This window comes from Camelus ferus, chromosome 12, assembly GCF_009834535.1.
Source record: "Camelus ferus isolate YT-003-E chromosome 12, BCGSAC_Cfer_1.0, whole genome shotgun sequence".
Lineage (NCBI taxonomy): Eukaryota > Metazoa > Chordata > Mammalia > Artiodactyla > Camelidae > Camelus > Camelus ferus.
Window position 1 is genome coordinate 15359469 of NC_045707.1, and position 27836 is coordinate 15387304.

At 44.7% G+C, this 27836-nt stretch overlaps 2 protein-coding genes and 1 pseudogene across 2 annotated transcripts in view; all 3 read right to left on the bottom strand.

Annotated features, from left to right (window-relative positions):
* NCKAP5L (NCK associated protein 5 like) overlaps positions 1 to 25872 on the bottom strand; it is a 47227-nt gene extending 21355 nt beyond the window's left edge. Inside the window, 1 exon segment of the mRNA XM_032492779.1 lies at positions 25750 to 25872. The gene's annotated coding sequence lies outside the window, so the exon portion shown is untranslated.
* LOC116667583 lies at positions 11696 to 20972 on the bottom strand (annotated as a pseudogene).
* On the bottom strand, positions 21160 to 26031 carry BCDIN3D (BCDIN3 domain containing RNA methyltransferase). Its single transcript, XM_006177697.2, has 2 exons — positions 25750 to 26031; positions 21160 to 22482 (listed from the first exon to the last, which is right to left on the bottom strand). The coding sequence occupies exons 1-2, from the start codon at positions 25981 to 25983 to the stop codon at positions 21838 to 21840; spliced, it is 879 nt and encodes a 292-aa protein (XP_006177759.1). The 5' UTR covers positions 25984 to 26031; the 3' UTR covers positions 21160 to 21837.
* Positions 26032 to 27836: the final 1805 nt, after the last annotated feature.

Below are 27836 nucleotides of genomic sequence, written 5' to 3' on the forward strand. Positions count from 1 at the left end.
ATATTAGTATGGACTCCTAGGCATTATTTCATTCTTTAGATTATAATCCAGTATTAATCATGAGTCCTTATTTTGCCACTTAAATTCCAGCCATTCTCTCAGGTTGGCGCCTATGTCCTTTCAACCCGCCTCCATTTATTTTAAAAAAAAATCATTTTTAAAAAACATTTGCTTACTTTCTGGAATCATAAAGATGTTCCAGGCTTGTCTTGTATTTTCCCTGCCACAATCTCTTTTCCAAGAAGCTCCAGCAGAGCAATCTTCTTTCTAAAACTGTAAATCTGACTGTGTCCCTCCTGCTTCAAATCTTCCCATGACCTCCTACTGCTTCGGGGACAGATGAAAGCCTTCAACACGACCCTGGAATCCCTGCCCTGGTCTGGCCTCAAGAGCAGTTCTTCTGAAAAGCTGTCTGGACTCATGTGGCCCATGTTGATCTCTCTTCCTGAAGTGCCTCCTGCAGGTCAGTACCTCAAGCTGTAATGCATCCTGTTTTCTAGTACTCCTGTGAGAAGGGGGCACTTCCACGCTGTTAGAAGGGGAGCTCCCTGAGGCGCCCTGCTTATTTTCTGTTCTCTCTCACTACTTCCTGCCGATGAGACCCTGGGCCTGGTGATCTCCTTTCATTCCAGACAGAAAAAGACTAGAAAGAAGGGATAGGTGAGAATGGATAGTGGGCTCATCAGGTTCCCTTAAAGGTCCCCAAGGATCCTCCATCCGAGTGGATCTGAAGGACCATATGGCAAGCCATAATGAGGTGTAAGGAAGGGACATTTTCAGGTTTGTCCCCAACATTGATGTGACCTTGTCCAAGCTCTCAACCTATGCCCAGGACCCAGTGATGCCCTCTGGCAAAGGGACTAATCTATTCATTCTGCAGATACTCTTGGCAGATCACTCAGTATGAGGTACAGTGCTGGGTATTGGGGAGCAGTTTAGAGATGAGACAGCTCTTCTCAGACTTCTTGGAGCTTTCAGATTAGTAGGGGATGCAAGACATGCAGGCACATAGCCGTACAGTGAAGGAGGTGCCACAAGAGGAGTCTTTGGAGAAATTTAAAAATCAGGAAAGAAATATTAAGCTGGAGCTGGAAGAGTTTTTCCAAATTTGAGGCATCCAGTGAACTGAGCCTTTATAGACAGGTAGGGTTTAGGTACAAGGGAAAGGGAAGGGGGTCACTTCAGGCAGTGGGAGGCAGAACTCTATGGGTGTGTATGGAAACAGAAAGACAGTGCAGTTGGACTGAAGGGTGTTTGAAGGTGAGTGTTTCCTGGTACCCTGGCCCATACCAGTTACTAACTCCTCTCCTATTCCCTGACCAAATAGGAGAGTCAGCATCTTTTAAACGTCCTGGGTGTAACCAGAGACATGCTGGGTCCCCTAGGAGGAACCAAGGCAGAGAGGATCCTGCAGGCGATAGCAGAGCTGACTACTGGAATGGCAGCTATCTGCTCTCAGATCCAGAAGGAAAAAGGGCCTGGGAGGCTATACCTGGAGGCCCCAAAGAGCTGGGCATGTACTCTCCTAGGTCCCCATGCTCAGCCCTCAGTGCTTCAGATCATGGCCTCTTTCTTCAAAGGGAAAGGCTCTGGCCAGCCAAGTACCTTCCACGTCGAGGCAGCTTCAATGTTGACTCAGTGGGCACCATGTGGCCACAGCCCACAGGTGATCTCCTAAGCTGCCAGCTCTGCTCTGGGAGGAGACAGTAGCTCTGGTTCACCCACAGGTCCCACTGGGCTCTGTTCATTTGTGCCCACAAATGGGAGTCAGGTTCCTTGGATTCCGGTTCTGGCTCAGCCATTCTGCCTTCCCCTTAGGGGAAGCCTAGAATCCCTTGGACTCAGTCTTATCTGTAAAATGGGGTGAACTATGACTCCTCTCTTCCTGCAGGGCATAGAAGAGAAGGATGAGCTCACAGGAACTGCAGCTGAGAAGACAGGTCTCCTTGTATGGGGTGGGGGGTGCTGGGGTGAGGAGCATGGCAGGACCTTTACAGAGAAGCCATTAGCTTTGATGCTGCCTTCCTCCTACAGGCAACACAGGCTTCAGAGGAAAGCAAGGGGGTATAGAGGAAGGGACAGCAAAATCAAGAGCTTTAGCTTTCTAGCCCCGGGGACAGGAAGTGAGGTGCTGTCTACAGAGGAAGCAAGAAGCAAACACCCCCCAACTTCCCCTCAGCCTGCAGTGAAAAGGAAGGCTCCAGCTTCAGGAGCCCACAGGCACAGGTTGGAGAAACAGAGGCAGTGGCATGGAGGTAGGAGAGGAGGCATTACTGGCACTATCTGGCAGAGAAGGGGGCTTCCCATCTTGGGCATGATAAACCTCAAAGGGACCCAGGACATCCCACAGACTGGGGTAGGGGGAAGAAAAGCCACTGAAGTCAAGTTAAGAAACCCAGCTTTCCAGGTCACATGGTACCATATCTGCAGTCCTGGCCCCAGACTCCTGCCCCAGCTCTGTGCTACATCACGCCAACACACGCATACTCCCACACACACCAGGCTGGGCAGGGCCTCTGATGACCTGGTCTGACAGTACTTGCCCTGTCTTTGCAGTCTCCATCACAGCTATAACTTTGTAACTTTAATTATTTGATTAATGTGGACTTTTGGGATCACCACTGTACCCCCTGAGTCTGGCCTACACCTAGCACCTAGTAAATGCTGGCCATAGCTTGAGAACTCCTCAGAGACTGCTTTTGGCTTCTGAATGAAGTATATGAGAGTGAATGAACCCTGATCTTGGCCTGTGGTCAACTGGGGGATCCTGAGGTGGGTGGTGAAGGTCAGAAACCAGAGAACTGACAGAGGTGGCAAAAGAAATCTCTGCACATGCAGACATTGCCTACAAGTGACAGATGAAGGTATCGTTGTATGGTATCTTTGGGGTAGGGGTGAGAAAAGAATATTTGTATTTATTTTTGTATAAAAAACTTGAGGATATGTAAGAAAATTAATATGTGATTGTCTATGGAGGGAGAAGGGGGTGGAGGAGGGAGTGCAATTTCTCAATGTATGCATTTTCGTATCATTTTGATTTTTGGACTATATTTTAAAAAATGAAAAAAAACAAAAGAACATGAAATTTTTTTAAAAGTTAGAAGGAATAACCACTTGACCAGGTGATTTCTAAAGCCCCTTCCAGCTGGGGCCATCTACTCTCTTCCCATGTTAGGAAGTAAGGACCAAGCTCCTGGGGCAAGGGAGGGGTGAGGAGGTCTAGATAGATGAGTGTGGGGGCATCTGTCAAGGAACACCAGTGTTTTCACTCCCTTTCTTTCCAGAAATCTCTCCCTGGCCCTAGGGCAGATACACACACACACACACACACACACACACACACACACACACACACACACACACACACACTGTGGTGTGCGCTGGTAGCAACAAACTATTTGGAAGCTGGTTGGGGCCACTTCCACCTGGATGAGAACTAGGTTCATTCTTACCCCTGGGAAGGGGGTAAGTCTGGCCAAGGGCAGAGGCAGAGGTGAGAGCTCGGGCAAGGGGAAAGTTTAGGGCAGGTGGGGGTAAGGTGAGGAAAACAACTCCTGGAAGCACCTGGGGCTGCTGTAGGCAGGTTCTGGGGGTGTCTCAACATATCCTCACACAAAAGGGCTAATTACAGCCCCCACATCAAGCCAGCTTGGAGTAAAATGAATCAGTCCCTGGGAACTGCAGCTGCTGAGAACCCCAGGGCCACACCCCAGGAGTTCCAGGGCCCCTCACAGTCCTGTCAAGGAAAAACCTCGTTATTCTCCTACCCAGAGGGTCTTCAGGGAGGGACAATTTCAAGCCCTGAATGACAGTGAGAACTGTAGGCCAATGCCCCAAGCAACACTCACCACTTAAGCCTTGCAGGCAATAGCATAAGCAGCAGAATGGGGCATCTCTCCTTTGCAAATATCTATACATTAAAACAAAACAAAAAACTTAGTGAATACTGGAGAACTCCCAGAGCTTAAGGACCAGCATAAGGTTCAGGGAGCTGTGCCTGACTAGGCTCTTTTCAGCAGCTGCTGGATTTTTAGAAATCAGGAATAACAGCAATGATAATTCACCTTAATAATAGCCTGGCCTCTTCAGGCCTCTTTCATCTGTGTAACTCCCAGAGCACGGGAAACGGTAATTATCAAGCAGGTGCCACGCCTCAAAGATGATGTATGATTAATCCATCAACACAAGCTGGGAAACTGAGGCCCAGGGAGAAGGATTTCTCCTCACACGGAAATAAGGATATAGGTGCTGAGGGCCACAGGGCAGTGAGGAACCGCAGGTACCCACTCCATACCTGCTGTGTTTTGGGAGGATGCTGAAGACAAAGGCATTCCTTTCAGAGTCAGCCAGACCTATGCTTGGGGTGAAGGTGAGGAAGACCCCAAGTATGTGTCCCAAGCCCCCTCCCCAGGATGCAACAGGGCCTGGTGATAGCCTTGGTTGGAAGTCTGGGGTTCTGATCTTGAGCCAAAAACACTACTCTCCCAAAGTACTGCAAGCAGGCCAATAGCTGCTCTGAGCATCTCTGCCATCTCTGCAATGCTCACAGGCACCACAGGGTGAGGGCTGAGATTCCAAATACCCCTGCACCACATGTGCAGGGGGTACCTGGCAGCCAGGTGGCTAGGTCACATCAAAATCATGCCAAGTAGAAAGCCTGCTTCTTTTGGACCCCAGACCTTCTCTGCAGTCCTCACCCATCTTTGGCACTGATTTTTATAAAAATTTTTTTTGGGGGGATAGGCAATTCAGTTTATGTATTTATTTAAATGGAGGTACTGGGGATTGAACCCAGGACCTCGTGCATGCTAAGCATGCACGATACCACTGAGTTATACCTTACCCTTGTTCTGGGTACTGATCTTAAAATATTGAGATCTTTCCTACAGCAAAATCTGCCTAGTGGTCACTGGTTTAGAAACCTGCAGAGGAGGCTCAGTTGGCTTGTGCCTCTTCCAGGAGCATAGGGGAGGGTGGGCAAAGAGTCACAGAAGACCAAAGATCTTTCCCCACTGTGGCCATCGAGGGAAGCAGCAGAGATTCGAATGTGGATAGAAGTATAAAGACAGAGGCATTGCTCATGCAGACCCACCCGCAGCCTACTACATGCCTGGTACTATGAGAGATGCTGGGAACAGACACAATCTCAGCTCTGGGAAACCGTGACGGCCAAGCCAGGCAGGCAGCAGCCAATGACCTTGTCTTCCAACCCTCCAGGGCAGGGCCTGGGGAAAAATATTAAGGGTGTTGTTCTAAGGGACTTGAAGTGGTTTTTCTTCATCATGTTAAGAGAGCAGACCAGAGCCTCTGGGGCACCCTGAGGTAACACTGACCATCTCAGAACTCAGCCCTCTGAAAGCTCAGGTTCAAGAACTGCCCTCTTGGCTTTTAATGCGGTCAGGCCCCCTCATGCACAAGAAATTAAGACAGAATGGTACAATGTAAAACACTAGACCAGAGTCAGGAGGCCTGCCTCTGACACTCATCGTTGTATGAATCACTTCCCCCATGAATTCAGTGCACCCCCCCCTACTTTTTTTTTCAGCTTCCCCATTTTTAACATGAGGGCGTTGGACTAGACTGTCTCTAGGATTCCTTCCAGCCTATGACTCTATGTTGTTTTGATGTGGTGACAGATCCCAGATTGATTTACATAAATTTGCATGTTCAATCAGAAATCCCAAACTCCAAGTATAGAAAATCCAATCAGTCTATTAGTGCAGCCAGACTGGGGCTGGAGGAGCCTGCCAGGTTTGGGTGAGATTGTCAAAGCAGACAGTGGTAGTGGTGGTGAATTAGGGGAGGAGCCGGGGAAGCAGGGGTGGAAGCAGCACTTGTTCTGAGAGATGCAGGTTCTGGTGCTCCAGGGCTGATGGGGACAGGGACCTCTCTTCAGCTATCAGGCAAGGGTCCTTTCTCCTCCTGCTTCTAACAGGGCCTCTGGCTGGCAGGCCTCAGAGCCACACCCCAAGAGGAAACAGCAGCTTCTGCCTAGCAACAGCCGCATCCCTCACTCTGACAGGGACTCCACCATTAACCACTTTCTGGGAAACTGACCTCCCTGGGAGCTTCCATTCTCCATTCCAGGGGCTCCCAGCTCCCAGTAGTGAGGAAGGTTTCCCTGGGGCCTAACCTAAATACCTCCTGCTGCAGCTTCACTCCCACAGGCAGCAGGGTCCAGGAAAGAGGGCTCCCCAGGCCCAGGGGAGCCAGCAGAGGGGCAGGCAATGCAGAAGAATGTGCCCCACGTCCAACCAATCCCATGGCCTCTCTAAACACCACCTCTTCTTCCACATCCCCCTCAGTACCTGGGAGACCAAGGATGAAAACAAACAAGGAGAACGTGAAGGCCTTTGGCTCTTGGGCTATCGAGCAAGTCCCAACCTGGAGAGTCTGACTCCTGAGAAAGCTCTACCCCCAGGAGGGAAGGAGTCTGGAAAGGTGGGGTTGGGGCAGCCTCTCCCTGCTGATGCCTGGCTGGCAGGGCAGGGTCTAGGTTTCTGGCTGAGGGCAGCAGAGATTCCTTAAGCCCCTTGCCTGGGAGCTGCGGGAGGTGAGTAGGGCCAAGGGGTGGAATGGGCAACAGCAGTGGGGCTCTCCTTGTCCTCTTCCCATAACAGGGTGGATGAGTGTATTGTATTCCCTTGCCTAGATCTTAAAACAAGTCCCAACAGCTGAGATACAAACTGTCTCCTGGGAATCTGTTCACCCTGCTGGCCCTTGGCTGCCTCCTCCTCTCTCAACCCCTCCCCAAAGGCCCAGCTCAAAGACTGGCCTGCCAGGATGTCTCACTAGAGGCCTTGATGGGTGGGCCAAATCCCAGCCAGCAGGAGCTCATACGCCAAGGCGCCAGGGGTGAGCAGGTCAGGCAGGATAAGGGAGTCTGCTCCCCTTCACCCAAGGTTCTAATCCTAAGTAACCTATCTCTCCAAACTCAGCCACCCTGCTGGAGGACCTTACTCCCCTCCAACTTCACACAACAGTGGAAACATACTACGTCAAAAAGTGAAAGGGAATGGTAGAGCTTTCTAGTTCAACCGCCAAATTTTACAGTTGAGGGAAAGGAGCACCAGAGAGGCAAATTATCTTGGCTAAGATCACACAGCAAGCTAGGAAGAGCAGGGGACAGAGCTTCTCACTCCCATTCCACAGTGAGCAGCTTGGTCCTCGTACACATTGGTGTCTGCCTGCCTATTGTAGAAGGGCCTTCCTTGCTGCAGCCCAGGCCATCTGCCCCTGCTGGTTCTCACTCTCTTCCAAAGGCCTGAGCTGGAGAGAGATGCTGGAGGGCTCATGCCACCTCATGCACAGACCACAGACTGAAAACAAAGTTGAACTAAGTGGGAATATCTCCCCAGACACGAATATAAGTGTTTCTCTGAAGTAAGAAACCCACTAACCCCAGGTTGTTCTTAGAAAAACAGGGACCTAATATGAGAAGTGAATTTTGTGTCTCCTTTTTTGAAAGACAAGGGGTCTCCCAGTCAGCTGGCATGTCTTGCAAGAGAGGGTCTGCAACAAGGCAAATGGGCTAGGTTTATTTTTCCCCAAAGTACTGCCTACAGAATGGTTAGATGTTAATTCCTTGCTCCTGTCCTCCAGGACCACACCTGTCCCAGGCATCTGCCTCTACCATTACCGCTGGCAAACAACTGTAATTAAGCAGGAGGACCCGTGAGGGAGGACGAGCAGTGGTAGGAAGGGAATAGAAGGATTGCCTTTACAGCCAGAGAACCTGGCAGCCTAAGACCCCTGGCTTCTCAGGAAGGCGGGCATTTAAGGAGTAGCAGCTGGATAAGCTGATGGACAGCGCTGTGACACCTGGAAAACCAGGCCTGTACGAGGTAAGGGTCCTTCGTGCCCTTGGGGGCAGTGCCAGGGCTGGAGAGACTATGGGGCCTTGGGCCGAGGTTAAGGAGAGGGGGGCTGGGGTTCGGACAGCCGCTTTCCTAGTCGGCCTAGGCCAGGGGAGTGTCGGGCACAGATAAATTCTCTGCATTCTTCTGGCACCGCAGCCAGGACTCAGAGAGCCTTTCCTGCAGGCGCTGCCCTGGCCCCACTCCCTGACCAGCCCTTCTCCCTTTCTCAGCCTCTCTTTAGTGTTCAGCCCACCGGGCTCCCCTTCCCGCAGCCCCTCAAAGCCATCGAAGGGTCGCTCCGGGAGACCCTGAGCTCTCCGCCTCTCCCCACCTCCCCCACGCCCTACCGCCCCAGGCCACCGGGACTGCAAGGAGTGCGAAGAGGAGCCCGGGGCTCGCCTCCGCGCCTGCGCTTTGGGGAGAGTCTCCCCACTACAACAACCCGACACCGCTAAGCGGCACCCGGACGGTGGGATGCGCGTGGGGTGGGGTGCGCAGCTGGGGCAAGGTCAGTGCTTTCAAAAGGGAGGGAGACCGGCCCCCGGAACATCCCCCTCTCCGGAAAGTTTCCCTTCCGGGGCCACGGAGTGTGCGCGAGGACGGAGCGGGGGGCGGGAGGGGGTAGGGTGGGGGTGGACAGAGTCGCAGCCAGACCCCCGGGGTGAGGTGAGGCAGAAGGGAGGGGCGGGCAGCGAGGTCGGGCAGGAAACCGCGCCGCTCTCTCTGACCCAAGGCTGCCACGAGAGCCTTACCCTCCATACCTCCCACCCCAGCCCAGGGCTTACAGACCCCCCCATTCGCCGTCCTTTATATCCCAAGTAGGCCCAGAACTCACCGAAATCAGGTGTTGAGCTGGGCCAGGGCAGGCCGGATCTGCCGGGTCCATGGCCGCGGCTCCAGGGGCGGGGGGCAGAGAAAAAGGGGGGTGTTGGGGCCGCCTCTTGATGTCAAGGCTTTAAAGGGGCCAGTGAACCCCGCCCCTCGCCCAGACCCCGCCCCCTTCTCCTGCACAGCCAATCCACTTTCACCCTGAATGCTCGCCCCTCCCAGCCCCCTCCAGATGTTCCCAGGACGAAAGCTAAGTCCGCCCGGCCCGAGCGCGCGGCTTCCGCCCTGGAGGGAAGGACCTCCCCTCCCCCCTATAGAGAAACAGTCTTTCCAGACCTGGCCAGGTCCGGTCTGGTAAATCTCCCCAGTGTTGGGGTAGGAGTAGCTGGGCTAGGCCGAGCGGGGGTGGAATGAGGGGCACCTATAGCAGAGAAAACTAAGTAGGTGCACGCGGACCCATAGGCATGCGCGTTTGCTTATGTGGGGTTGGGCGTGCACGTGTGTATGTGGTTGTGAGCGTGTTTGTAATTTGCCTTCCTGCATACGTGTTGGGTGTAAATCTATGGGAAGAGGCTTAAGTGCCTGCTTGGCCTTAAATGCTCCCGCCTCCCTTTTCCTCTTCCCAGATCGGGTCCTTTCAGCAATATGGAAACCTGGGCGCTGGGAACAAGCTCTGAGCCTCTTAGAGCGCTGCTGGCCTTTTCCTCACTGGTTTAGGAGGAGGGAAAACTGAGTAGAAAAAGGATACAGCCTTGTTCTCAGCCACTTGCTATCTCCGTGGAGATGAATTTCTTCCCTATTCAAGTAACTGCGTGCTTAAAAGAGGAAAAGCAAACAACCCACCTACATCTACAGGGCCTCAGAGCTCTCTTCGATACCATTATCACTGGTCCTTGGTTAAACAACTATTTGCCCTTGTCCTGATATCACATAATCTTAACAGTTTGGCCCAGTAGTGCAGGTTCTGAACAGGATTCTGCGGAGAAAATATAAAGATCTCTAGCCACAGTCTCTGCCCATTTTATTAAAATTGCTTCTGTTGCTGATATACTAGGGATGTATTAAAGCATCATACTATCTGATAAATGAACATAAAAACTGAGGGAACATAGGGTGCTCAGATTGGCTAAGATTAACCAAGAGTTCCTCTCTGAAAGAGGCTCCTTGATTTAAAATGGGATTTGAAGGGCACAGAGAGAATCTGAGTAGGAACAGGCAAGGGAAGGACACAAGGAAATTCAGGTAGGAAAGAACAAATTATTTGCATGGGACAGTGAGCAGATAACATTGGCAGATAGAGTTGGAAGTGGGAGAAGTTAATGGAGAAAGTGTTTTTGGAGATCAGAATGAGGATATGGACTTGACAGGACAGGTTATAAAAAAGTCATTTTGACTTCTTGAGTATAGGGGTAGCTTGATGAAAAGAGTGCCTAAGAACAGTGATTATTGGAGCCTAAAAGATGTCATGGAGGTTACTCCCACCAGCTCTCTCATCCTTGCTTTAAAACAACTTTAAAAATTGACTTATCCTTCACATACAATAATATGCACAGATCTTAGGTGTTTCGTTTGGTGACTTTCCATAATAATATACACCTATGTAACCCCTGAAACAAGATACTGAACCATCACCCCAGGGAATTCCTTCATGCCCCTGTATAGATGATTACCCTGCATCTGCCAACTGTGCAGCTTCCTGGATTTTATCACCATGGTTTTGTCTGTTCTTGAATTTCACATAAGTGGAATCATATAGTTTGTACTCTTTTGTGTCTATATTCTTTAGCTTAGTAATGTTTTTGAGATTCAGCCATGTATAGTCTATTTTTTTATTGCTGAGTAATAATCCATTGTATGAATATATCGTAATTTTTTTATCCATTCTCCAGCTGATGGATATTTAAGTGTTTCCAGTTTGGGGCTAGTGTGAATGCTGCTGCTGTAAACATTCTTGTGCAAATCCTTTTGTGAATGTGTTTTCATTTTCAGAAAGCTCACCTTATTTCTTGATGGTAGATAGTGGCATCTTTGTAATCCTACAGCATTGATTAATTATTATTCATTCAATCATCTAACATTTATTGAATAGGGATCAGTGTCCTAGCCCTAGGGTTACCACAAAAATTAGACATGATAATTTCCTCAAAGGGCTTAAAAGTCCAGTAAAAGTCCACGAATCTATTGCATTCCAAAGCCATGGGGTGGAAAAACCTTAAGAGTCTACCAGGTATTTCTAACTATTTTTGGATGTTTCCAAATAACTAAATTTTGGAAGCAAACAAACCATCTAGATGATTTTTTTGCTTTTCATTCAGATGTTTACCCTTGTTTAATAAACACAGCCAGAACATCTGCACTTGTCAGAGCAAATACCTGCCCTCCATAACTTAAAGGCTCTTGCACACTTGAAAGTTTACAGTCAGATTTTGGCAGATTCTCTATGCTTCACAGATCTTTATCTTCATTGACAGGGGGTGAAAGAAATATAGCTACCATTGCTCCATGGTTGCTTTCTGCCTTTGATGAGGCTTAACACACTTTAATTCTTTACGGGTATTATTTACTTATTAAAAATTATACTAAAGTCCCAAAGTTGGTTTTCCACTCTTGTTATGTATCACTGGTCATAAATTGTTCTTTACTTGGGTTACCTGTGTTATAAAACAAACTAGGTCTCTGAGGTCTCTGGTTGCTGCAAGCTGTTGGTAACAAACCAGTTTGGTGGCATGGTCTAACTGTGCATTTAGTACTGATGAATGACTAGTATGGCATCTCAGAGAACCACGCCCTCACTGTTCACATCAGAACTTTGAATGGGTTCATCTGCTTCAATACTATGTGGTCATTCATTCAGTGTTGGAGCAGCTTCATGACTCAGTTTGGCACTGTAGCCATTTGGCTACTGTGTAAGTTGGTTGATGAACTGACCCCAGTTTAGAATTCCTGACATCAGAAGATGGTCAGGTTGGTAACTGACCTTTCAAAACATTTTTTTTTTCCCAGAAGAATGTAGTTTGATATTTATTTAGTATAAAAGTGCAGTGTAACAAATAGTTTTTACAAATCTGTTTTGAAAATGTGGTGGTTGTTTATTTGAATTTCATAGTCTCAAATGCTTCATCATCTTTTTTTTTTTTTTTTTAACTTCTTTGTGTCTTGTAGCTGCTAGGTTCACACAGTCCTGAAGTTTCACTCCAGTCAGTCGACTTTCGTCTGCTTTGTGAAGACAACATAGCTCGTCTTCCTCGTCTATTACTACTGTTAAGGTTCCGGTTGCCAGATGTTCCTCCTCTTCAGTAGGGTCAACTATAAGCAGAATGTCATCAAACACAGCAAAGGAAGTTACAAGTGGATGAGTTCTAAAATTCCAATAACTTTTCTTCTTTAAATTAACTTCTGCTAAAGCAGTTTCTTCATTTCTTCAGGCAACTGTACATTTTTTAAAGCTGCTAACAAAGCAAATGTACAGGCAACCAAAATGTTTCCAACATGGTTGAGGCAAATGAGATCACAGTATAGAACTCAAGCAAGCTTTCCTGGAGAAATGCATTAAGTCTTCTTTCTGAATTATCTGTGAATTTTCAGTGACATCTGCAATGAACTGGTTGGCCACTTGGACCTCTTCTCCAGGAGGTCCAGACCAGAAACTCCATGAACGCAGAGGTGATGAATCCACATTAGGAACAACATATCGTTAATCAGGGATATCTGTTGGTAGTGCTCCAAATTCCACTATAATTCCACAAATTATTGTTGTATTTCCATCTCACTAAAGAACCATTTGCAGTACCAAATGAACTTATGTTGACAGTTCTGGTTCTGAATTCACCAAGTTCTATTCCATCAGGATGGCAGGTTTCTTTCACAATTCTCCTATAACACTCCAGAGGTTCCACAGTTTTGAACCCAGCCGCCATCTTCCTGCCTACGCGTCTGCCTCAAAACATTTTAATAATCTGACTATTCTCCAGATTGGATTGACTCTGAGTGCATTCTGCATTCTTTATGTCTTCCCTGCTTAGAAGAAGAAAGGAGCTGGGGAGAGGCTAATATTTGGTCCATTTTCTGAATAGGAATAGATCTTTGCTAGTGCTGCTTAATTCTACATGGGACAACATGTTCCTTGGGTTCTAACAACATTGCCAGTATGTGTTTTGAAACCTTCCTAGCACAGATAATGATGGATCTGCTCAGGTTATTGAACCCCTTTCTTCTCATTTTCATCACTCAAAAATTTTTATTGAGTCTTTACTGTATGCTAGGCACTACGCATATAGTATTAGATAACTAATAAGGAATTCATGTCGGGTATCATAAGCAATGACATTGGAAAGGTAAGTAGTGGGATGATCATACTTTATCCTAAAAGCAGTGCAGAGCTTTTACATGGTTTTAAGCAGGGGGTTGTCACAATCAGAACAGCATTTATTTAAAAAGATAACTGTGGTTGCAGTGTGGAGAACAGGTTAAAGAGAGCAAGACTGAAGTCAGGGAGACTAGACAGAAAATATTTATAGTAACTGAGGAAAAAATGAGAAATGATGTGTTCTGGTCTAGGAAAATGATAGTGATAATGGAGATGAGTTGACCTCAAGAAATAAATAGCATTAGCATCAGCAGGTATTGGGATTGGCAGTGGAGGGAAGCAGAGAGCTAAGCCAAGACCTCTGGACTGGGTAACTTGCAGGTAGTAGGACCACTCATTGAAATACCAAACACTTGAGGAAGAGCAGGTTTGGGCAATGATATGCTCACTTCCAAACAAGTTGACACTGAAATGCTGGGAGACATCCAAGTAGAAATGTCTAAGAGGTCAGAGCTTCCCAACTGTTGTGCCTCAGGAAGAGGTTAAAGATGTGCTGCATGCTGATCTTCTCAACCTTCAGAGCAGCACAAGCTCCCTTCAACAGACAGCAGTGTCAGTAAGGTGGACTGCCATGAAAACACCATCATTTTCTATGTGTGCCAGATGTGGAAGAGTTTGGTAAGTACTGGTGTATAATGGATTGCATAAGTAATTCTGAAGCTCAGGAGAGAGATCTGCACTAGAGATAAGACGTTTATGAATCATCTGAACATCAGAACATGAGTGGCAACTGAAGCCATGGAGTGGAGAACATGCAAGGAAAGAAGAAGGACTGGAACAGAACCCTAAGGAACAGCAACATTACAGAGGGGTCTCCAGAGAAGGAGGAAGACAATTGGCTGAGTGCTGTCACCAGAGCCCAAGTGGCTTCCAAAAAAGGACCAAATAGTTCCTGATATTGCTGGTATCAAGTAGGATCAGGACTAAGATATAATTGCTGACTTCAGCCACATGTGGTTGGTGACTTTGGTAGAACCAAATTTTGAAGGGTTGAGAAAGATGTACAAAGTAAGGAATGAAGACAAGAAGTGTTTAAAACTCTGTCAAGAATTTTGGCTTAAAAAAAAAAAGAATTTTGGCTATGACTTGAGGGAAAAGTTAGACTGGTGGGTGGGGCAATGGGGGATGAGAGTTATTTTAGAAAACTATTTTTAGAAAGATACTACTTAATTTTCAAAATTACTTATTTAAAATTAATTATTTTTAAAAAGCATTATGTGCATGTGGTTAAAATATCAAAAAATATGGAAGCAATTATTTGCTGCATTTCCCACTCTCAACAATGAGCCTTTTTAACTTTTTGGCTGATTCTTTGATATGATTAAATATGGTTATACTGCTATTCTTTGATTGTTTACTTTTAGATATTTTATTACCCTCTATGTATATATACTTTTTATAAGGTACAAAAATGGGATCTAACCATTCATACTATACTACACCTTCTTGTACTTAAACTATCTTGGAGATCTTTTGATATTAGCATATATCGATCTACCTTGTTCTTTTAAACATTTGCATAATAATCTATGGCTGTACCATATTATTTATTTCCTACTGATGGACATTTAGGTTGTTTCCAGCTTTTCACTTTTATTAACCAGCTGTAATGGATAACATTGTATACAAATCCTTATATTACTTATGTGAGTGTATCCGCAGGATAAATTCCTAGCAATGGAACTCCTGGGTATGTGCAGTAAACATTTTTGATAAATACTGACATCTCCATTCTAGACCAGCCAGTCCTGTCTGTTCTCAATGTACAAAACACCCACTCCTGTGTACCCTTGCCAAGAGGTTCCTTTCTACATGGCTTATAGGGCATGCTCCTTTCCCTCTTGTCATCATTGCAAAAGCTATACAGTTGTCCCTTGGTATCCATGGGGGATTGGTTCTAAGACCCCAACTGATACCAAAATCCATGTTTGCTCAAGTCCCTCATATAAAATGTTGTAGTATTTGCATATAACCTATGCACCTCCTCCCATGTACTTTAAATCATCTCCAGATTACATATAATACCTAGTACAGTGTAAATGCTAGGTAAATAGTTGTAAATACAATGTAAATGCTATGCCGGAGGTGCACAGCAAATTCAAGTTTTGTTTTCTGGAACTTTCTGGAATTATTCCCCCCAAATATTTTCAATCCATGGTTGGTTAAATCTGTGGATGCGGAACCTGCAGATACGGAGGGTTGACTTTCAGGGATAGCTCAAATCCCATATCCTTCAGAAAGTCTCCCATCCCTGTTGTAGTCCACAAAGATTTTTCCTTATCTGAAGCTCACATGATCACATGCTACCATGTGTGAGTCTCTCCTTTTCTCCTCAACTTTAACATATTTGCTGAAAGATTCAAATCTAACCTTTGCAAGTCCAGGGTTGTTTAACTGACTTTTCCTTACCCCCAACAGAAGCTAAAAGCATGCTGAGTATATGAAAGGGATTTGATAAATTACTTTTTGAAATTTGCCATAAATGTGTAGCATTAGAGACATGTGGCTAATCATCTGAAATGTGGCTGGTCCAGATTGAGATGACCTGTAAGTGTAAAATACACCAGATTTTAAAGATGGTATTAAAAATAATATAACATATCTCATTAATAATTTTTATAGTGACTGCATGTTGAAATGCTAATTTTTGGAAATATTGGATTACATATATTTTTTAAAGTTAAAGTATATCCAGGACCACCCTCTAGTCTTGTCTCCCTCAATAAGTCTCTTGCCATGTTTGGTGTCGGTTCTTAAATTAGGCTGGCTTAAGAATAAAGATTATCTTTTCTTGGAGCCAAAGATATTCCCACCATCTTCAAGGGCTCGCCTAGGCCATTACACAATCATTGCCTTCTTGGTACCAGGGCCTCATCTTTATGAGCACTATTTACACATCTTCTTTTGAAACTAACTGCCACAGACTTCAAATACAACAATTCCAACAGGTCAGGTAACTGCTCAGCCAATAAAAATGTTAGGAGGGAAGAGGTCAGGTTCAGATGCTGAAGCATCTCTTGAAGCTTTTACTGATTGAAGATTCCTCAGTTACCTACCCAGATGGAGCCCCAGCCTGTCCTTTTGGTCACTGTGGCCATTTTCTGCCATCAAGGAAGGTGGGACAGGTATCACTGGCCTGTAGTCTAGTCTCATTATAGTCAGAGCCCCTGTGTTAGTTTCCTGCTCCTGCTGTAACAAATCATCACAAACTTAGTGGCTTAAAACAACACAGATGTGCTCTCTTACAGTTCTGGAGATCAGAAGTCTAAAATCAAGGTATTGGCAGAGCTGTGGAGGCTTCCGGGGAGAATCCATTTCCTTGCCTTTTCTAACTGCATTTCTTTGCTTGCAGCCCTTCCTTACATAATTCCAACTTCTGGCTTCCGTCATTACGTGTACTGTCAAATCTCACTTTGCCTCTCTCTTATAAGGACACTTGTGATAACATTTAGGGCCAACCCTGATAATCCAGATTAATCTCCTGACCTCAAAATCCTTAATCCTTAATCAAGATCCTTAATCTGCACATCTGTATGCATCTACAAAGTCCCTTTTGCTATTTAAGGTGGCATTTACAGGTTCCAGGGATCAGGATGAGGACATTTTGGTGGACCATTATTCAGCCTGCCACAGCCCCCATTTATATTTCTTTGCACTGCGTTGGTGAGGAGAGACAGCACCAGCAGGGTCATAAGGTTTCAAACTGTTTTTAAATTAAGACCCACAGAAAAGTAGGTAAATTCACATCTGTAATCACCATTATTACTCTGAGACCATCATAAACCTTATTTCTATTAGCAACAATCACTCCCTCCCAGCATTTCTTCCTTTAAAATGTTCCGTAGGCTGAAGCTGTACTCCTTATTACTTCCTCATCTTAAGAACAAATTATTCAAAATAGTAAGATGCATGTTTTCTACACAGATGAGATGCTTTTCTCATAAGCCTTTGATCTAACAGGCATAGTTGTGGTCTGTGCATGCATAGAGTGTTTTTGTTTAACACTTCATATTCTGTAAAATACTTTCATATCCTTTAGCTCATTTGGGCATAGGAAAAGGAAGATTTTGTTATTGCTATTGTACAGATGAGTAAACTGAGGCTCAAAGAGGCTAAATGAACTGAATATGGTGGTCATATAATGAGTTATTGGCACATCTTGATTCCAAACCTGATGTTCTTTCCACTGCACTGTTCCCAGGCCAAACTGAATCCCAGAGGGCTGAGAAGGATCTGACTGAGCTTGAGATCTTATTACATCTGGGAGTTGGCCTTGGAATCCCTACTTCCCAAGCATGAAACAGTCTGTAACCCATTTTAGGGGGTCCTACCCAGAAGTCAAAGCTAGGGGCAGATTGGGAATTTCGGGAATTCAGGGGAAGGTTAGGGTTGCTGGCAAGTCAAGGGTACAGTGAGAGGATAGCTGGGACTTATGGAGATGTAAGTGTCTATGTTTGCTACATGCGCCTGTTTAAGTGGTAGGCAGCAGCAGGGGTACTACTCAGGTACTCAACCTAGAATTAGGTATCACTTCTGTGAGAATTCTAAGAACATCAGGGATAGCTAAGAGTGGCCTGGCTGGGTCTCTTATTCCCAAGTGTGAACACACATTTTGAGGAAACACAGTAACCCCAAAGCCCATGTTCTTTTACACTTGCTCTCTAGAGTCTCTTCCCAGTCTCGATTTCTGTGACATTTCAAGGCATAGCAGCCAAGGCCCAGTCTTTGCAACCCCACTGCCTAAGTTCAAAGTCCACATTTACTAGATGCATAACCTTGGGAAAGTCAGTTAATCTGTATGTGCTTCAGTTCCCAGATCTGCAAGACGAGGATAATAATAGTATCTAACCCATGGGGTTGTATCAAGGATTTAAAGTTATGTTGTCCAGCACATGGTATATTATTATCTTTTTTTCTTTTTTCCTATTTCCAACCAGACCTCTTTTGGTTATTCCTTTTCCCCTCACTCAAACACTATTAGCAGCCCTCAGACCTAGGATCTGGTCTCCTCCTGTCATATTCACTTATTTTTTGAATTTACTACTTGTTAAATATCAACCACTCTATGTGAATGACTTCTGAGTTTTTATATCTAGTCTTTATCTGCTGTCCTCTCCCAAACCATCAATAATGAAGACCCTGAAATGGACATTTTATCTTAAAGATATGTTTGAGAAACACAACTCAAACTTCCATGCCAAAGGCTATGCTTATTCTCTTTCCAACTTTCTAATTTCTCCCCATTTTCACAGTATCCTGGGCAGTCTTTTGCCCAATCATAGATCTCCCTTTTCTTCTCAATACTTGAATTCAGGTGCATTTCTCTTTTGTTCATTCATACATCCAACAAATATTTCTCAGCTGTCTGCTACATGTCAGACACTGAGCTAGGCCTAGGTATACAAAAATAAGTTGGGCTTGAAGAGCTTAGTCTTGTGTTGGTGGGGAAGAGGCATATGAACGATTACAATATGATGAGGTGAATATTGTAATAGAGGCTTCTATGCAAAGTTCCCACTAGAATACAGTAACAAATGCAAAGTGCTCTAGGAGTTGGAGAAGGTTTCCGAGAAAATGTAGCGTCTGAGCCATCTTTTAGGACAGTTGAACTGCGCTGCAGAGTAGGAGAGCTGGGGGAGAGAGAAAGGAAGCAGGAGTTTGTGCTAAGAAGTTCAGCGTGGCTGATGCGTGGAGGAAAAGCCTGAAGACAAGAACCATCCTATGCAACTTTCTGCAACACTGAAAATTTTCTATATGCGTGCCGTCCAATAAGATAGTCACTAGTCACATATGGCTACTGAACACTTGAAATGTGTCTAGGAGGACTGAAGAGCTGAGTTTTAAATTTTATTTCATTTTGCTTAATTTAAATTTAAACAGTAAGCAGCTACTTTACTGAACAAATTGGTTTAGGCACTGGATAAAGGACAGGACTCTAGGCAACAGGAAACACTGAAGGTTTTTAAGCATAATACTAGCATAGCTAGTTATTTGAGAAAGGAAACACTGGCAGCAAGACAGAATGGACTGGAGGGTAGTTGACCTAACACAGAAACCTTTGGTGGGCGCCAGCCACATGGATGGAATAAATGGGACTTACATGTTATTGGTAGAATCTACTGGACTTTGTGACTATTTCATTGTGGGAAGTATATGTGAGGAGAGTTATCTGAAGTTTGCAGCTTGAGCAATGACTGGATGCCAACAGCTGAGATAGGATTAGGTTTGGAATGAGGGCAATGAGTTTGCTTTTGGGATATGTTGAATTTGAGGTGCCAAAGAACTGTCTAGGGAAATATGACTATAAAACAGGAAAAATATTAATCTGGAACTGTGGAGGTAGGGCTACCAATATATTTGGGGGTTATGATCATATAGGTAGTTGTTAAAGGCATGGGAGTGAAGGAACTCACCCCAGGAAAAAATATGTAGAAGAGGATTGGATGGACCCTAATGAACTGTAAGCATCAAAGCTTGGTCTGTTTCAACTTGCATCAAATCATATGGAGTACGTGTTAAAAAGATTCCTCATTGTGAATGTATTTAATGTCACAGAACATACACCTAAAAATAATTAAAATTGTATACTTACTACGATAAAAAAAATGCAAAAAAACTAAACCAAACCAAACCAAACCAAACCAGAATCCTAAGCCCCATTTCTGACTTGAAACACAGCTCCTGGAGATGAATCCAGGACTCCCCAGGTAATTCTTATGCAAATTAAAATCTGAACCAATTGCTTAATGGGTAGAGAGGAGAATAAAGGGAGGGAGGTATGGCAGAGAAACCAAGGGAGAGTGGTTTAACAAGGAAGAAGGGGTCAAGAGTGTTGAATGGTTCCATGGCCCAGGAGGAGGACTGAAAAGAGGTCTCAGATACAGCGTTCAGGTGGTCACTGATGAATGGGGGCTGAGGGAACAGAGGATGTGGAGTCTTATTTTTTCAAGGGCTTTGCTCATGTTTGCTGGTAAGTAGATGTAGGGAAAGATTGCAAAGCTTGAGGAGGAGATAGGACACAAGGTTTGTCGTTTTGAAGAGAGACCTGAGCATGTTGATAGGTGGATAGGGGAGGAGTCAATGAGGCCAAGGAGACACCAAAAGGATCTTCAATAAAACATAATTTGGGAGAGGTAGTAGAAGTTGGGATCAGGGACTTAGGCAGGGGTTATTTGGGTAAAAGCTCACTGGGTAAGTTTAGAAGTGGAAAGGAGGGAAGATGAAGGTGTTCAAAAAGACTTCCTGACACAGCAAGCAAGAATGCCGCTAGTTTGTGGTTAGGTCACCTACTCAGATTAATGAAGCAGAAATAGAGTCAAGAGCCTGCAGAAGGGGAAAAGTCTGGAAGAGTCACTAGAATAAAAGTGATCAGGAGCAGCAATATAAAAAGATTGAGAAGTAGTATTGGAGTCTAAATGAGATTGGAAATGGTACCAACCATACAATTATCCTGCACAAAATAGAAAAATTGGTTTTCCTAAATGAAGGTTCTGGTTCCACCCTTCTATTATTCAGCGACTGCTCTGGCTTCTGCTCTCTCATGCATAAAGTTCAAATTCCTTAGCAGGAACTTTTACTAACTTTTCCTTCAAGAGGTCCAACCTCTAATTGGTGGTTTAGACTCTTCTGTTCCCTGTTCCTCCATCTATAACATAAATAATAGGACCTTAGGGATTTTGAAGCTCATCAATCTAATCTCCCTTCTTAGCTAGGTATGTTTTATTTTTCCATCTTCTCTCCACCAAATCTTTCTCCATCTTCCACTTTCCCTTGGAGTGGACTCATGGGTGTTTTAAAAATCAAAACCTGCCAGATCAGTGGCACTTATTCCACAGGACTGATGCTGTAGCCATCCAATTGCAGACTGCATTTTGCTTATGCTTCCCTGTACCTATTCCCACCCTGATACTGACTGGTGTGTGCCCCCAACCCCCATACTGGTGTGCTCCGGCAGAGGACACTGCCGAAAGAGTCCTGAATTAACTTACTCACTAGCATATTTTCTGTTTTGAGCTTGAGTGAGGTTTTTGTCTTGAGTGAAAACCTTCATGGTTAGAGTGATTAAAAGCAGAAGCTTCTTATCTACCCCAGGTTCACAGGGCATTCTCAACCATACTCCAGTCACTTTTATTATATATAAAATATAACTGTATATTCTGTATACAGTTCCACTTCATTCATTTCATTTGTACCAGTTGGATTTTGAGTTCATAATTTAAATCTTTAAAACATCTTTTAAGTGCCAGTCAATGCATCTTAGCTAGTTCTGTATATGTAACTGCTGTGCTCAGCCTGGGCATGTTGGAAACTTGGCCTGCTCTGGAAAGATGTTTTTCCTACCAATGCTCTCCTTTAGCCAAGCCAGTGACTTTTCATTCCAGATTGTATTGTGAGACTTTGACCCACAGAATAAGTCCAGAAGCCTGAAGGCAGATCAGATTCAAGGAGTTCAGGGAATGAATACATTCTAAGGCCAACCTGGTCTAAGTCTTCCTAAATTACCACTAAAAGCAGCCCCTTCCATATCCCAGAACCAGGATCACTTTCTCTAGGCCATCTCATTCCAGATAGCCCAGATCACTGCTCCACAGAAATATTTTCCTCGAGGATCATTCCCCCAAATGGGGAACAGATACTGATTCTTTTCATTGCATGTCTTGGACATTTTAAAAGCTTCTGCCAGGTTTTGAGGCTGCCTAACTACCAAGATTTAAGGAGAGTGAACTTAATTCTTAGTATAAAACTCCTTCAGTATCTGTATCCTGGTCTTCCCACCCTCTCATCTCACTGTCTCCAGAATCTTAATCTGTTCCTTTCTTTCCCCTCTTCTATCAGTGAATCAGGGGATGAATGAGTCGCTGTTGTTTGTTTTGCCCTGAAGAGGAGAAGGCTTCGGTCCCAGCTGGTGTTGCCAAAGCAGCATACTAATTCCATGCCATGGTCCTGGGTCAAGATCTGCACAATCTGATTGGCCATATCACCTCGGATGGCAAGGGAGTGGAAGTGGTCAAAATCATGGAGGCCTAGTTTCCGGAGACGCCTTGCAGCTGCCCGGTAACACTTCCAGGGCTGTGGTTCCACAAGCAGGTAGCGGCATAGGGAAGAAAGGTGGGCCAGAAACTCCCACAGGCCTTGGTCCCCATGGTTCAGATGAATCCACATGGTTACTGACATGCAGAAGCCAATATCAAAAACCGAACGTCCAAACTGGCTTAAGAAAGAGCCCAAGAGAATTTTCCGGGTCCTCTGATTCATGAAGTCCAGGGTGATAAAGGTCAAGCCATCAGGAAAAGGGCATTCTTTTTCAGCTCGCTCCACCAGGACTGGATCTATGTCGCAGCAGAGGAGATGGAGTTCTTTTGAGGCATCTGAGCAGGTCTCCCCATCGTGTAGGGAAAGGAAATGTTTGTATAGAGCCACACTCAGATCCTAGAGGAATCCAAAAGAGCTTTGTCATTGCAGTTCTCAACCAGTGAATGGAAGAGAAACCTATATCTCTTATCCTCCCATAGAGACTGCAACTTACACCTGGCTTTATAAGACGTGAGGTTCCTAAAATATAGGCTAAGGAGGTTGCCCCAAAAAAGTTTTCCACAGAGCAGGCTGTCAGCGCCCTCCAGGGGTCTCAGGCTGTAATGCATCATCTCTATACTTTGCTGACACTGATGGGTTGTATGGTTGAAAGTTACAGCCCAATGGATGCAGCAAAGGAGTCCAGAGCAGTATTTTCCAGCTTAAGTAATATGCTGGTAAACTCACCATCTTTTTCTCTTTTGTATATCTCAGATTCCTGAGAGGATGAAAGAGTTTCAGGGACATAACCAGAGCTCCTTACTAGGAAGGTGAGGAACAGAGCAAGCACCACCTTATAAAAATCTACTTCTCAGACCTGTGGTTGGGAAAGTCTGGATTCCAAAAAGTCCACATTCAGCCTTCGCTCTACAGCTTCAATTTTACTACCTGTCTTATGCTTCACCACCCCTTTCTGAGACTTACTCTGCTTTTGCATCCATTACTCTCAAAAGTCACTGCTGCCTCTTTCTAGCCAAATCCAATGATTTGTGATTTTCACCATCTTAGCACTTTTTTACTCTTAAACGAGTCACTATCTCCTTTCTCTAACTTTGACTTCTATAACCATTATAACTAACTCAAATTTGTGTTGTTCTAATCTATTTTTTCAAGGCATTTTTTATTACCTCATTTGCTCTGTGCAACAATCCTATGCCCTTTGTGCAGGTGAAGAAAGTGTGGCTGGAAACAACCAGATGTCTAATAATAGTAGCATGGATTAAGATGGAATACCAGATAGCAATTAAAATGAAGGAATTCAGCTCAGTGCAGCAACATGGATGACTCACACAAATACATAATGCTGAGTAAAACAGCAAGACACAAAAGAAAATACATGGCAAGCTTCCATTTATATGAAGTTAAAAAATGGATGAAATTAAACTACATTGTTTAGGGATACAAAAATTCACTATTTATTTATAAGCTATAAATAATAGCAAGGAAAGAATAATAATAAAAGTTGGGCTAGTTACCACTTCTGGGTGGAGAGAGGGGTTTATGAGCAGGAAAAGGCATATGGGAGACTTCTGCGGGTGCTGACAGCCTTTTATACTTGATCTAGACAGTAGTCATAAAGGTGTTTGCTTTAAAATAATTCATAAAGTATGAATTTATGTTTTATGCACGTTCTCCATGTGTGGCATGGTTCACAAAAAACCCGGTATTTTAAAAATTATGGTTCAGAGGCTAGTGAATTGTCCAATGTCACATGGTTAATACACGGCAAGATTTAGGCTACATTAGGTTCTTTCCTCTATACCAGGATTCTCATACTTTAATAGACATACACATCATCTAGGGAATCTTATTAAAATAAAGATGTTAATACAGTAGATCTGGGGTGGGGGCTGAGATTCTGTATTTCTAATAAGCTTCCAAATCATACTAATGCTGTAGTTCAAGGACCACATTTTGAGTAGGAAGGTCCTATACTATGCTGCTTAAAAATTTCTCCCCATATCTCTTTTACTTCTTTGCTGTCTCCCTCCTCCTATCTGATCTTGGGTGTGCCTCATGTTTGACCAGTCATTTTGTCACATCTTCCACATCTCTTCATCCTCTCCATCCTCAATTCCCCAGTCCTAGAGTCCCCTAGAGTAAAAAATAAAATTCAGACTCACAGGCTCAATCCCCCAAGATCCTGATTCATTAGGTCTAGAGTGGGGCTTAGGAGTTTTTTAAATTAAAAAAAAAATTATACCACATCTATTAATGAAATATGAAGCTGCTAAAAAACAATGCAGTAACATGAGTGATCTCCAAATTATTAAGTGAAAAGCAAGGTGCAAAACAGTGTACTATTATTTGTAAAACTAGAAGAATTGGGATAGTTATACATACATAAATGCTTGTGTACACTCAAGAAATTATAAACAGGAGTTGCCATTGCATAGCGGAAGGAGAGGACTTAGGATCAGAAGTAGTTTCTTTTTACTATATGCCCGTTTGTATTTTGAATTTTTTTGTTTTATGAAGTGCAAGCATTTTTTTTTCTTAAGTACAAAATAAAAAATTCCCTAAATGTACAGGCAGGCTTGGGAACCACTGCCCTAGTTAACTGCAACTATGTCCTTGCCCCTAAGGTGCACATACACTACTTTGAAATCTCCTGTAGTTTCCTATTGCCTTTTATTAAGCCCAGTCTCTTTTCCATTGCTTTCCCCCTCAGATTTCCTATATAATCACAGTAGAGAAATGTTTGCAAGGGATAGCCAGACACCCACCCATCTGCTCATTCCAACTTTTAGCCTGTATCTAAATGTCCCCCTCTCATTTACCAGCTGAGTTCTTACAGCCCTCAACCCTCAACCAAAGTCTCTTCTGCCTAAGGCCAGCAACACAATAAAAATTTCCTCACCCTCTGCTGCTCATGGTCTGGAATGGAGTGGGGCTACTAACTTTTGAAGCATTTATAATCACAGGGTCAGAATGCCTGCTCCTCTGGGATATCCTAGTGGCTACAAATAGGTGTCAGAGAGACATCTCACTGTTGTGTTTGTGGTTTGACTATAATCATTGTACGACTAAGAATACTTTGTGGTAAGAAAACGTGGCAATGCCTTCCTCTGGCAGGATGCTTTCTTTCTCGATCGTCTCCACTGTACTTGGCCAACTCATTGCTTTTAAAATAAATACCCACTTGGCTCCAGGGTCCATTCTGCACCGTGTTTCACACGAATCTTAATTCCAGACATGATTCTGTCACCTCTGTCTCATCTCTCCCAGTAAACCATTTCCAACTCCAGGCTCGCAACGTGAGTCTGGGAGGCCCCCTCTCCCCCAGCCAAGTCACCAGCCACGCTGGACAGGAGGCAAGCGCCGGAAGCCCAGACACGATGGCCCTTCCCACCCGGGGTTTGGCCGTGAGGCGTAGAGAGGAGGCGGGGACGCAGGAATTTGGAACGTAGTTGAAAATGATTCCTCCCCAAGATTCCTAAAGTAGATGGTGCAGGGACCCTGGAGGTCAGACAGCAGCAGCTCGGGATCGAACTCTACGCCTTTAAACTCATTTTGGGAAAGTTGTGACGGGTGTGATGCCACGCCCAGACCAGAACACCAGTGGACGTGAAAGCTGCCAACCTCTCATCTCAACCGACGTCGGATCCCTCCCCCGTCACTCACCCCGGAGTTACACCCCACGTCGAGCCCCAGGATCGGCCTCGTCTCGGGACTCTGAGGGAAGAGCCGGTGAAGTAGCTCTGGGGGCAAGAGGAGGAGCCGTTGCTCTGGAGGGTGGAACCGGGAATAATGAGGAAAATTTCCGAATGGGGCGGCCCCGGGTTCCAGAGCTCGCTGTTCCTTTTCCGCCGAGGCCTCCTCAACGCCCCCGGTGGCCCGCTTCATGGACGCCGCCATTAGTCTCAATCTGGCCTCCGGGCCCCCGCGGAACCGGAAGTTGGGGACCTCCGCCCGGCGAGCGAGGGCTGGGCTCCAGCGCGCGTGCGCTGAATGGCAAAGGCGGGTGTGTATTAAAGGCCGCCTATCCTAAGCGATCGCGGATGCTTGGGGTTTCGTTACTTTGTTGAACTGTCGCTGTAAGGTAGAAGGTGGATAGTAATATTATCCCATTTTTCCGGTGAAACAAGTGCAGAGAGGTTAAATGACTTGCCTAAGCTAGCATAGTTTTAACTTGGGCTACCAAGAACAAGGAGTTTGTTGGGATTTGGAAATCAGTTTTGGTCTAACTTCATTTACAAATGCATAAAGTGAGACCCAGAGAGTAGAAACTCCTTGTCCAGGGTCACACGGCGAATCTGTGACACTGGAACTTGTGCCCGGTTCATCCTGTGATTCCCGGAAATGTTAGGCAGGAGCTATGGGTCACTTGAGGTGCCAGAAGACCCAGATGGTTCTGCCTGCCACGTGGGACAGGAGGACAGGGGCAACTGTAGACTGTGAGCTCCTTGAGAGATATGGACTATGCCTTAAGAGTCAGCACCTAAGAGTCCTTACCAGGCCCAGACACCTTCTTAAGCCCTTTACATGTATTAATTTGTTTAATCCTCACACCAACCCTGTGAGGAAAGAACCATAATTATTATCCCTTTTATATAAATGAGGACATCGGGGCACAGAGAAATTAGTAATTTGCCCAAGGTGGCACAGTTAGAAATAATGCTACCAGGATTTGAACTCAAGCACTTTGTACTTGCAACCATTACGTTTGTCTCAGTTTTGAATCCCCTGTGCCTCCCTACCATAATGTCTGGCCAAAAGGTGCTCAATAAATGTTTGTTGAATGAATACTCAGTATCAACAAATGGTATTGGGAAACATCATATGCAAACAAATGAAAGTGGACCCTTACACAAAAATCAACTCAAAATGGATTAAGAACCTGAACATAAGATCTGAAACTGTGTAACTTCTAGAAAAAAAAATCATAGGGGGAAGGCTTCAAGACTGATCTTAGCAATGATTTCATGGATGTAACACCAAAAGTACAGACAAGAAAAGAAAAAGTAGACAAGAGGGACTACATTGAATTAAAACGCTTCTACACAGCAACAGAAACCACTGACAGAGTAAAAAGGTAACCTATGGAATGGGAGAAAATATTTGCAAATCATATATCTGATAAGGGATTAATTTCCAAAATTAATTAAAGGAACTCCTACAACTTAAAAGCAAAAAACTAATAACTTGATTTTTTAAATGGGCAAAGGACTTGAATAGACATTTTTCCAAAGGAAGACATACAGATGACCAAAAAGTATGTGAAAAGATGCTCAGCGTTACTAATCATTAGGGAAATGCTCATCAAAACCACAATGAGATACCACCTCACAGCTGATAGACTACTATGAAAACCAAAACAAAAGACAGAGGTGTTGGCAAGGATGTGGAGAAAGTGGAATGCTTGTATACTGTTGGTGGAAATGAAAAATGGTGCAGCCTCTACAGCAAACAGTATGGATGTTCCTCAAAAAAATAAAAATAGAACTACCACATGATGCAGCAATCCCATTTCTGGGTATTTATCCAAAAGAATCGAAAGTAGGTTCTTGGAGAGATATTAGCCCTCACATGTTCATTGTGACACTATTCACAATAGACAAGGTATGGAAATTATTAAAATGTCCATATGCAGATGAATAGATAAATGTTATGCGGTATTTAGAAAACAAACTCATGGTTATCAGGGGGGAAGGGGATGGGAAGGGATCAATTGGGAGTCCGAGATTTGCAGATACTGACTACTATATATA